A 12,459-nucleotide genomic window follows, 5' to 3' on the forward strand; every position below is an offset into this window, starting at 1 on the left:
AAAATATTGATAAATTGAACTCCATCAAATACCTAACATTTGCTCTCTGAAAGACAAGAGTGAGAATGAAAAGGCAAGCCACAGACCAGGAGAGTATTTGTAAATCATATATCTGATAAAGGGTTGGTTTTTAGAATATTTTATAAATAACATTTACAATTCAATAATAAAAAGACAAACAGCCCAATTAAAAAATTCAACAGACATAAAAAATACAGGCAACTTAAAATAAAAGAGGACATGCTATGGGGACATGGAAAGCCAGCCCGAGAGGTGGGGGCAGAAATCACAGGCAAGGGGAAGAAAGAAACAAGTGGCTGAAAGACGGCATCTTTGTAACAGTTACCACAAGGCAATCACAGGGCAAAAGGGGCCAACAAATCTCAAACATCAGGGAGGTATGAAGTCAGCTGTTCCCTTGGGAATATATTGTACTAGTCTAAAGATATAAAAAGGAGCTGGATCAACGTTGAGGTCTGATTATTCTAAAAATTGTGATAGAATAAACCTTTTCCTAAGAGATTCTTTCTTGTGGTTGAATAATATGAGAGAAGGAAATACGCCTTCACAGTAAAACTTAAGCCAATACTTGGCATCTGCAAGATCTCTTTTAGTCATGGCCCCAGGTAAGAAAATACCCTCATTTGTTTGGTCTTTGTAAGCTAGCATGGAGCCATCGGGCACCAAAATGACAGAATGTTTGGAATCACAGCATGCTGTAACTGGAAGGAACTATGGATTAGTTTTCTAATGCTGTGTAACTAATTGCCACAAACTTCGTGGCTTAAAATAAAATAAATGTATGATCTCCTAGTTTCCATGACTCGAGTACACGCATAGCTTAGGAGGGTCCTTGGCTATCAAAGGCTATCACAGGCTGAGATCAAGGTGCCATCTGGAGCACAGGTTTCTCTTCCAAGTTCACTTAGGTTGTTGGGAGAATTCAGTTGTAGGGCTGAGATCTCACTTTTCCTGCTGGCTACTGACTGGGGGGTGGGGGTCACTCTCGGCTTCTAAAGGCTGCCCAAGGGTCCTAGCCCCATGGACCTCCCCTAATATCGCAGCTTACTTCATCAAGCCAGCTGGAGAACTCTCCAGTGTGCTCTCAGGGAGTCTTATAATCATATAGCCATGATTAATCATTTATTCAAGGGAGTGACTAACCCATTACCTTAGCCATATACTGTAACCTAATTAATAGAGTGGCTAATTCATCACGTACTCTCCTATCCCTGCCTGCACTTAGCAGGACGGGGTTACACAGTTGTGTACATCAGCGGACAGCAATATTGGGAGCCATCTTAGAATTCTGTTGACCAAAACCATCAACACCAATCACTGCAACATTCTTTCTTCACAGATAGGGGAAACTGAGGCCCACGGAGGAAAACAGTAAATTACCCAAAGAGTCAGGACAGAAAGAACTAGATCCTGTCTCCAAAATTTCTGTCTAGAGCCTGCCACTCTTCCAAGCTTCCTTCTACCATCTGGCATGGTTGAAGATAAGGTTGTTTTTCGGGAAAGAAGGGGAAAAAAGCACCACGATAGTCAGCTAGACCACGAACCATTATGTAGATTCTAGGACCCTCAGGGAACGCAGAAAGAACACTCACCTGAAGGGTGCTGGCGTGCTGACTCAGCGCCTTTGAAGAATCATAGTCAGCAGGATTGGCCAGCAAACGGCCAGTATTTTCTATCCAAGCCTCAGTACTCCTCAAAAGGTCGTGATATTCCTCCATCTTAATTGTGGCCTGTGAAAGAGAGGCCGTAGCAAAGAGTCTGACACCTTCTCCTTGAGTCAAAGGAGTCTTGAATGAAGAATTTGTTACTGCTAATCAGGCCGTGCCTGGGGGGACTCGCCCACACCCTCCAGGTTTTGACCTTTCTAACTTTTAAGACAAATAATCCTGACCATACATGGAAAGGACTTAAGAAGTTCTACCCTAATGCTATGGGTCTCAGTAACAGTTCCCAGGTAGCCTTGCAACTCGTCTGGTTCCCATTTTATGCTTCATTCTCAAAACTGGATTTGAGTTTTGTCCTCCCATACGGGGCCTTTTCCTCTAATATCCCAGTTTGTCTGGGCCTAGGCTCCTGCCTCGTTCTTGCTAGATCACATGTACAACTCACCCACCACGACCCCTACTTGGAAAGGTGGGAGACAGTGTCTTGTTCCTGAATGACATTCTTTCTTGTGGCTGGCTCCCCTCAGGAATTCTTGAGATTGCCTGTCGGAAATGCCCATGACCTACTGGGAAGCCCAATGCTCAGCGGGACTCTTGCAGCAGTCTGGCTTCTGGACACTTGCTTCCGCCTGTCCAGGCAGACTTCCTGCTGGTGTCAGCTGTTAAATCTATCCTCCCGGTGCCCACCTGAACCTGTCGTGTGGCTCTAGCTTCAGTACCTTAAACTGGCAATTGAAGAGAAACTGGCTGTCTCTGAATATCTACTTTCATTTTGTTTCAAAGCCTTCTCAATACCGCAAGCTAAGGGTAGTTATCACGTGTTACTCTCATACCTTATTTAACTGTGAGGTTCTAGATTCCGCTCTCTGTGAGACTTGCTGATACTGCTGGAAAGGAATCATCAAGTTATCCATCCATTCTTGAGCCTGACCTGGATCCTGTTCAACAATGTCCTGCACTTCAGAATCCAGCTCATTTAGCTTGGAATGCCAGAGGTCTAGCTCGTCCCACATTTTCTGGAGAAGAAAATCATAGTCACTTTGAATGCAGAGGCCCTGACTCGTGTTAATTCCTAGCTTTTGCACCATATTTGCACTTGTGAATGCTACTAAAACATCACAGGCACGCTATTTCACTTATGCCCAGAAACCACTTGTGACCTAAATTGAAAAACACCTTTTCTGAGGTCTCTTAGTCTAACTGTATTCGTTTCAGGTACAGAATTAGCTGCAAGAGTGCAGAGAGACCTGGACATTTCCAGAGACAAATGACACCAAACAAGGTCAATATAACCCTACTCTTTCAAGAGTGATGAGGTAACATTATGTTATACCCGAACCTTTTTAGACCATATATATGTGTGTGTGTGTGTGTGTATTTAATCTAGAAAACAATTTCATTAAGTGTAAAAATAGGGGTGTGTGGGTGGCTCAGTTGGTTTTAGCTCAGGTCTTGATCTCAGGGTCTTGAGTTCAAGCCTGCATTGGGCTCCACATTGGGCATGGAACCTACTTTAAAAAAAAAAAAGTATAAAAATAAAACTAACAAAAAGTTTTGACCTAGGATTAATGCAGTGGGAAAAAATTTAGTGACTGCTTTTGGCTTCAAGAATCCAGTAGATTGGATTCAAACCTGGACTTGCATGGTCAGAGAAACTCTCAAAGGTAAAATATTTAATTCTTATTTAATATTTGCTTAAGAACCAAATTTTTAGAAATAGGAAAAATGTACTTTAGGTTCCTCTACTTATTAAGAATCAAGGGGCGCCTGGGTGGCTCAGTCGTTAAGCGTCTGCCTTCGGCTCGGGTCATGATCCCAGGGTCCTGGGATCAAGCCCCGCATCGGGCTCCCTGCTCTGTGGGACGCCTGCTTCTCCCTCTCCCACTCCCCCTGCTTGTGTTCCTTCTCTCACTGTCTCTCTCTGTCAAATAAATAAAATCTTAAAAAAAAAAAAAGAATCAAGATTTTGTCCAATGGTGAGGCATATTCTAACCTATTTTTAAAAGTCTCCATTCATATAAAATACTTCCTTAAAATTTAGATTAGAGTAAGAATGCTTTCCACATGCTGAAGTTTACTAGGGAGTTAACGGTAGAAAATCATGCTTATATACAGTTTTACCTAACACTTGATTTCCTAAGATATTTTACAAGGAAAATAAATTTGGAATTTCTATTTTCCTGTTTCTCCTTGTAGTCTAAAGAAAAGCTGTTAATTCTATTCAAATCCTATTGAAATATATTTTTTAATCAAATACGTTTCAGAAATGTTCTGTATTATATTCCCCATGTTAATAATCCACCTTAGAAAACAAAGACTCCAAGAAATGCTCAAACATAGAAACATGTTAGCTTTGTTTTTTATATTTGATATTTATATATAATATTTTTTATATCAGTCTTCCCAGGATAAGGTCATTACTCTCCTTTACTTGTGAAAAGGTTGGTTCACAACTGCAGGCTCTCAGGGGTTCAGGCATATTCCCACCATGGAAAAACTGAGAACAGTTCTTGGGGAGCCTGGATGGCTCAGTCAGTTAAGTGTCCGACACTTGGTTTCGGCTCAGGTCATGATCTCAGGGTTGTGAGGTTCTGTGCTGGGCATGGAGCCTGCTTGGGAGTTTCCCCCACCCTCTCTCTCTGCCCCTCCCCCTCCCCCCAAAAAAACCAACAACTGAGAACAGTTCTTAAATGCAACTTCCTCCACCAAGCTTCTGCAGGGGACACTCAGTAAGGGGGACCCTGTGGATCTGGATTAGGATCTCTGTGCTTTGGATTCATCCCATAGAGCACACCCTGAGGACTGAGGAACAGGAGGAACACCAAATGCAGAGGGAAATTAAAGGAGGGTGTTACCTTTTGAATTTCTTGAGCTTTCTCAATATTTTTGCTTTTCTGCTGCAGCATCTTTTCAACATTGTGAAGCCCATTGTTAATTTCCTCTATTTTCCTACTCATTGTATATGAGGGTGAACTTTTCAAAACTTCATTACTAATCTGTTACAATGAAAGAAAGACATATTTGGCTCACAGATGTCTTCAATACTCTAGCCAGTGTTCAGGTGGAAAAATGGATAGTCACACTGTTAGGCAATTTTATTTATAGGCTAGGGGGAACATCCCAAACCCTACTAGCTAATACGTTAATGAGAGAGTAGATTAGCAGACTAGGAAATGGTGCCTGTGCTGACCTGACCTTTTAAATCCAATCTAAAAAAAAGGAAAATAAAATCAACAAACAAAAATTTGTTGAACGTAATCCACAGTATGTACTACAGATCTGTGTGGAGTACACTCAAACTATGAGTGTACTGTCTGAGACATACCCCAATGGAGCAAATGATATGAAAAAATTCAAGGGGGATAAGCGTTCATTATACAGTCTCTCATTTTATGAGAAAGACCCCTGCACAGCACTGTTTTCAATAAAACCTAACTTATTCTCAAGCTGACTTAAAAAAATCTAATCCCCACCGTAATATTCATTTGGGTGAAATAACCTAAAACTCGCTCTTCCTTGAGGATGCACAAAGCTTAGTTTTTCTCTGTGTGAATGTTTCTAGTATTATGTTTTCACAGCAATCAGAAATCTAGCTGCTAAACAGTGTAATTTTTTTATCTGAATGATTTTTTAAGAAAATAACTTGGGCTAGGAATGATAACAGATGAATGTTGACTATGTCATTTTTCAAATACCTGATTAGTTCTTGTTCTTGGTTTTTTTTTTTTTTTTAAGGCTATGTTGATAAGGCTTTCTCCCAGCAGCTACTAAATAACCAAATAATACTTTATGCTTGTGTATAATCCTTTAACCCTTTTAAAAACGATATATCCGTATAACCATTAAGACTAAAACCTTTCAGGGGCGCCTGGGTGGCTCAGATGGTTAAGCGTCTGCCTTCGGCTCAGGTCATGATCCCAGGATCCTGGGATCGAGTCCCGCATCGGGCTCCCTGCTCAGCGGGGAGCCTGCTTCTCCCTCTGCCCCTCTCTCTCTCTCTTATGAATAAATAAATTAAAAAAAAAAAAAGACTAAAACCTTTCAGTGCAGATAGTACACAGATGCAGAAACTAAACACAGGCTAATTGACTCGCTTAAGGTCACGAATCAAGGCAGCAGTTGAACTTGTCCTGAAAAGCCCTGAGTCACCAGACTCTGGAATCCCAGGCTCTTTTTCACATTTCAGGATGTTGATACTTTTATAAAATGTTTTTATTCCACAGACCATAACGCAGTCGAGATTTTTAGGAAAAAAAAAATTAATCCTATGTTAGTTTTTAAATTGCTGTAACAGCTTTTTATTGCTATGTAACAAATTACTACAAAGTGAAGTTTTCTGATCCTTGGGGCAGTTATTCTCTTGGCAGAAGAGCATATAATTTAGGTACATTAGGAGAGACCATGATTTAGGAAAAGTAAGCAGCCCTCCGAATTACACCAAATGGTTCTGAGTCTGCCTGGATCCTCCAGATACATCTAACAATAAAAATCAGTTGCTATTTGTTACAAACATACAAGTTACCACTGAAACTTTCAACCCCTAAATTTAAAATTGATTTTGATTATTCCCTTTGTTAGCGATTTTCACATGAAGTATTCATGGAAACAAATTTAGCTGCTCTCAAAACCTTTAGTATTGTCTTAAAATCAATAGTGCATGATTCTTGAGAAAGCACCTCATAACAGTTTTTGTGTGTTAAATCAACAAAATTTCTTAGAAATATATATTAGGAGCCTACATGTTTTTTCATGGGTCAGATTTTCCTAAGAAATCTGTCAAAGAAGTTAACTGAGTTTGAAATACAATTTTTTGTATGTTTGTTTGCATTTAAAATCTATTGCATTAAGTTAGAGGTACCCCAGATTTCAAAAAGCAATACAAACTATAGAAATGATCCCTGAAAGCAATACAAAAGTCCTTCTGGACCAAATAGAATTTTGTTCCGTTGGATGTAAGCTGCCTTTCTATAATCCAATAAATTTGTCTTGCTAAACTCCTGGGTCTCCAGTACTATGAAACATTTCCCACTCTTTCTTCCAATCTTCAGATTCATCCATTCGGGGAAAAAGATTTGCTCAGGTATGTTCTGTGAGAACTGCGTTGCCACCATCAAAAAGATAGTGTGTGTTAAATGCTATTCCTACTGAGTTGTGAAATTTATATTCTTACTGTCCTTGGTTGCAATTTCAAAACATTCACAGGCAGTAAGTTTTAAAGCAAAGTATTATTCATGTCCAATATTTTAAAGTGATTCTCCAGTTAAAAAAAAAAAAAGCCAAGTAAAAGCTAATCTGTAATTCTGCTTTTAAATGCAAGAGAAGAAAAGCTAAGCATCTTGACAACTAAAAATAAACACATTATCTAATTCTGTTATCTGTCACTTATTTAGAGCAATTTTACCTCCATATTCAATACACAAAATTATCACTTATCTAAACTCTAAAAACAGTCATAGCTGAAATCAGGGCAAATGAAAATGTGACATTACATGATCTTTTCTTTATACCTTCAACTCATAAATAATAACACTAATACAAAGGATTATTACCTTCTCATCTATGTCTTCTAAAGCTTTTCTGCATTCTTCCACCTGGGAGTCAATCTCTGCAGGGACTAGGGTGTACATTTCAGAATACTTGATTCGTAGTTTTTCCATAATATTCTCAAAAGTTAGCTTCCCTTTCTTAAAAATGCTTTGAAGCTCCTAAAATCATCAAGAGAGTTTCAAATAGGCACAGAAAGGGGAAAAAGTTTAACTCTAAAAGTGAAAGCAGCCTTCCAGCACATCCTTATGATTTAAATGAGCACACTTTGCATGACAAAGCCTCACTACTGATACAAGCCGATTAAGGCCCGAGAGATACTCAGTTTGGTCAGATGATGCTTCCTAGTGTGTAAGAATTAAACTTGATACCTCTTCATAGTGTCAAACCATTGTCCTCAAAAGACATTACAACATCTCCTGCTTCTAAAGTACCTCTAGGATTTAACTATCTCTGTTGCAAGTCTTGATCTAAAAAGCTCCAAGTAGCAAAAAAGTTTCAAAGAAGTTTTGTTGTTGTTGTTGTTGTTATTAACTTGTTGCCATTTCTGCTTCTTCCTACATTATCATCACAATGATTCAAGGCCACTAAAAGCCCTAGGCTCGAAGCGCAAGTGTCTGCTTTCATGTAATTAGACAGCCCAGCAGAGCCGACTTCTTTCAAAAGGGAGGGTTCCAGTTCCCTGCAAAGAATGTGGGTTTTAGGAGATAAAAGAAACCTGAACAAATAGTCTATTGGCTGTGGCCTAGAAACAAAATCTGATCTACGTTCTCCTGCACTAATTATAAAGGAGAAACTCATTTGTTTGGGAAAGTTTCCCAAAGATCAAGTGGAAAAATACTTCTTGACTTTACTGTGGTTTTTTGGGGTTTGTTTTGTTTTTACAGTAGCTGTTCAGTAGCATTATTCGTGCTAATGGGTTGAGTCACCGCACTGAAGAATGATTACAATTTGAATGACTCCATGATGTGCCACTGTTTTCTTTTTCTTAACCCTCAGCGAAAACAAATCTAGAGATGGAAAGTTAGAGAACAATGCCATGCAGACAAAGGTGGAGTTTGAAGTACAGTGCCATCCTGTTTTATCTAGACCTAGTCAGAGTATAGGTCTTCATTCAGAGCTACACACAGATAACTTCCCCATGGTGAGGGAGAGTAAGTTCCCTCTATCAACACTGAGCTCTGATTAACAACAGCGCGTGACTCGGGAGTAAACTTCCAATTGCCGATTTTGCTTGTTACCATTGGGCCGGAATCATTCTTAAAAAATGAGGTCCCAAATAACACAGGAGGATGTGCACAGCCCTTGTGATAGTGCGATTTAAGAGATATATTTGGTTGTCATCCCTGGCTCCTGAACAGCTTCTAAGACCCTTGGAATTTCCTGGATAGGAGTAAGAGGAGTGTCTTTTGTTATAACAAGCCCTTTTCAACCACACCTGAGTTTATGCTAATGAATAACTCTTGGGGCGCCTCTAGAGAGATTCAGGATGGGGCCTGGTTGCCAGAGGAACCAATCATGTGATTAGAGGGTTGGAACTTTCAGCCCCAATTCCCAACCTCTAGGGTGGGGCGAAGCGCTGAAGTTGAGTTAATTATCAACGGCCAATGATTTAACCAATCATGCCTCCATAATGGAACTACCATAAAAACCCCTGATCAGTGAGGTATGGAGAATCTGGAGTTGGTGCTGGGAGAGTGGTACACCCAGAGAGGACCTGGACTACCCACTTACCTTGCTCCATGCATCTCTTTTATTGGCTGATTCCCAGTTGTATCCTTTACCAGTAATAGTAAAGTGCTTTCCTGACTTCTATAAGCCGTTCTAGTAAATTATTAAACCTGAGGAGGGGGTCATGGGAACCCCTGATCGATAGCGAGTCAGTCAGAATTACAGGAGGCCCAGGACTTGTGACTGGCTTCTGAAATGAGGGTGGTCTTGCGGGAGTGAGCCCTTAATCTGTGTGGTCTGTGCTAACTCCTGCTAGTTAGTGTTACTGTTGAACTGAATTGTAGGACACCTAGTTGGCTTCGAGAGACTTGGGGGAAAACCCCCACACATTTGGTGTCAGAAGTGTTGGGAGTAAAAACAGTTGCACCCCTATCAGAGATAAATCATACATCCTACTAAAGTCAGTAGTCTTAACACCCTACTCAATAATGCTCTGGGGCCCCTGTTCACCAAACACACCTGAAAAGCCACTGAAAAAGGACTGCTGGGTCCAGCCTGGCCTACCTCCCTGCTCTCAACTTTATTCTCTGCACTCTAGCCACAGTGATCTCTTATGGCTTGGCCCATACCATGCCACAGGGCCTTTGCATGTGCTTTCCTCTCTCCTGGACCACTCCCTCCACTCTAGTCACAAAGTTACCTCTGCCCCAAGGACTTTGGATTCAAGACTGCAGACCTTTGTCGGCCACATTCACTGGTTCCTCACTTCATTCCTCACTTACCTCAAACTGTTCTGCCTTTTCTGGGTGGTCTTGTAATTCCATATTTTGAAAAGAAGTTGCAGTCTGTTGAAATAAATTCTTCAAAGTAATTATTTCTTTTGTGAAAGAATGTCTTTCTTGGATTTCATTCTCCAACAATTCCTTATTTTCTTGAGCTTTCTGAAAAAGCCTAACATACAACATCAAAATAGTGTCTCTATCCTGCTCTCTTGTGAGATAGTTTTATTTCAACAATTAACACAATGTCTGCATAATTCACAAAAGATATTTTTTCCTGAGCAAAAAGTACCAGTTTTCAATGATTTATTTACTACATACACAAACATATACCAAATTCTATCACTCAATCAAAAACCTCTCTAAACTTCCATCTCAAAATATCCTCTTTTCAAGAAGAAGAAGAAGGTAGCAGGAGGGCAAGAATGAAGCGGGGGAAATCGGAGGGGTAGACGAACCATGAGAGACGATGGACTCTGAAAAACAAACTGAGGGTTCTAGAGGGGAGGAGGGTGGGAGGATGGGTTAGCCTGGTGGTGGGTATTGAGGAGGGCACATTCTGCATGGAGCACAGGGTGTTAGGCACAAACAATGAATCATGGAACACTACATCTAAAACTAATGATGTAATGTATGAGGATTAACATAAGAATAAAAAAAAAATCCTCTTTTCACACTTTACATTCCAATTGCTCTCTCCATCCTACTTTCTCCATGTGATCCTCAAGTTCAACTGAATATGACCTAGAGGTGAGAATGGAGTCACGGGTGGGCTTTTGGGGATAGATGACCCCATTCGCCTTTTTATCTCAACCGACCCCATTTGCTGTGGATGTAGCCACCTTATTAGTGGAGAAGTTTAAGAGGGTACAATCTTTCCTGAGAGTTATTTGGTAAGTATATCTAGCCGTAAATACATTATATCCTTTGACCCAATCATTCTACTTCTTGGCGTCTTTCTTGAAGAATTAATCACAGACGCAGACAGAGATTCTAGCATAAGAATATTCACTACAGTGTTTTTACAAAAGTAAAAAAAAAAAATTATGTATAATTTAAAAGTTCTATATTAGGGCTTTGGTTAAATAAATTATGGCATATTCACATGTGAAATATTACATAGTTATGTTTTAAGGAACATTTAATGGCATAGGTAACATGATATGCTGATAAATCATTTAGCAGACAACAAAACAGTATAGTATTATGATCATAATTTGTTTAAAAATACAATCATGGGGGCACCTGGGTGGCTCAGTTGGTTAAGCAACTGCCTTCGGCTCGGGTCATGATCCCAGGGTCCTGGGATCGAGCCCCGCATCAGGCTCCCTGCTCAGTGGGAAGCCTGCTTCTCCCTCTCCCACTCCCTCTCCCTGCTTGTGTTACCTCTCTCACTATCTCTCTCTGTCGATTAAATAAATAAAATCTTTAAAAAAAAAATACAATCATAGGAAAAAAGATGAGTGATTGGCAGTGATTATTGTTGAATGGTAAAATTAAAGGGGGGTTTATATTAATCTTTATAATTTTCCACATTCCCTAAACTTCCTATAGTGAATATATATTACTAGAATAGAAAAACAGCAAACATTAAGAAAAAAATTCAAAGGATATTCATCCTCAATGATACCAGGATGGAGAACATATGCTTGTTTTTATTGTTATTAATCTCTTCCATCCCCCACCCCCGCTTTTCTTGAGTATAGTTGACACACAACGCTACATTTGTTTCTGGTGTACAATGTAGTGATTGGACAGGTTTATACATTATTCTATACTCACCACAAGCATAGCCACTATCTGTCCCATTACATCGCTATTAAATTGACTGTATTCCTTATGATCTGCTTTTTATTCCGACTTAGTCCGTAACTAAAGGCCTGTATCTCCCACTCCCCTTCACCCATTTTGCCCATCCACCTCCCTCCCTCCCTTCCAGTTCTGCTTTGTTTATTCTGTTTGTTTATTCTTTTTTTTTTTAGATCCAGTTTATGAGTGAAGTCATATGGTATTTGTCTTTCTCAGATTGACTTATTTCACTTAGTATAATACCCTCTAGGTCCATTCATGTTGGTCTCAAGTGGCATGATCTTATCCTTTTCTATGGCTGTGTAGTATTTCATTGGGTACATATACCATATTTTCCTTATCCTTTTGTCTATTGATGGACACTTTGGTTGCTTCCATGTCTTGACTACTGTAAATAATACTGCGATAAACATAGGGGTGCATGTATCTTTCGAGGTAACGTTTTCATTTTCCCTGGGCAAATACCCAATAGTGGGATTCTTGGAGCATATGGTATTTCTATTTTTAATCTTGTGAGGAACCTCCATACTGTCTTCCACAGGGTATGTACCATTCCAACCCTTTTTATACTTTTCTGCGTTAACCCAAATCTATCATATCATTTGTCTTTATGCTATATTTTTATATTTTCAAAATCCAGTATTTTCTAAATTTTAAGCCTGAATTGTCAGGCACGTTTCCTAAACAGTTTTTCATAAGTCTTACTTGTTGCATCGTTCCTGCATCGATATAATCTCTTGAAATGCTGGAATCGTCTTTATAGCCTCTAAGCTTTGGGGAGCATTCTGGATACTTCTCATGCGCTGAAGAAGTAAGGTCAGTAACAGCTGCTGCTTCTCCACATTTTCTTGGTAACGGCATAAAGAGTCTTGCAGCTCACAAAGCTCTTCTGTAGCAGCCGCCTCTTTTGTTTTTGAAATTTCAGGGAGATCCTCTTGAAGATTATCTAAAATAATTGCTTCCCGTTCAAT

The 12,459-nt window shown here is 39.8% G+C and overlaps 1 protein-coding gene across 10 annotated transcripts in view; it reads right to left on the reverse strand.

Moving 5' to 3' along the window:
- SYNE2 (spectrin repeat containing nuclear envelope protein 2) overlaps positions 1-12,459 on the reverse strand; it is a 214,116-nt gene that overhangs the window by 119,778 nt on the left and 81,879 nt on the right. For 9 of the 10 annotated variants that reach the window (XM_081830388.1, XM_081830393.1, XM_081830394.1 and 6 more), the window contains 6 exons: positions 12,194-12,459; positions 9,683-9,851; positions 7,235-7,390; positions 4,541-4,681; positions 2,519-2,701; positions 1,614-1,751 (listed from right to left, as the gene is read on the reverse strand). In XM_081830388.1, coding sequence (XP_081686514.1) covers positions 1,614-1,751; positions 2,519-2,701; positions 4,541-4,681; positions 7,235-7,390; positions 9,683-9,851; positions 12,194-12,459 — 1,053 coding nt within the window. The remainder of the gene's footprint in view (positions 1-1,613; positions 1,752-2,518; positions 2,702-4,540; positions 4,682-7,234; positions 7,391-9,682; positions 9,852-12,193) is intronic. The other variant, XM_081830390.1, reaches the window with a different exon arrangement.

This window comes from Leptonychotes weddellii, chromosome 9, assembly GCF_054177405.1.
Source record: "Leptonychotes weddellii isolate Sample4059 chromosome 9, ASM5417740v2, whole genome shotgun sequence".
Classification (NCBI taxonomy): domain Eukaryota; kingdom Metazoa; phylum Chordata; class Mammalia; order Carnivora; family Phocidae; genus Leptonychotes; species Leptonychotes weddellii.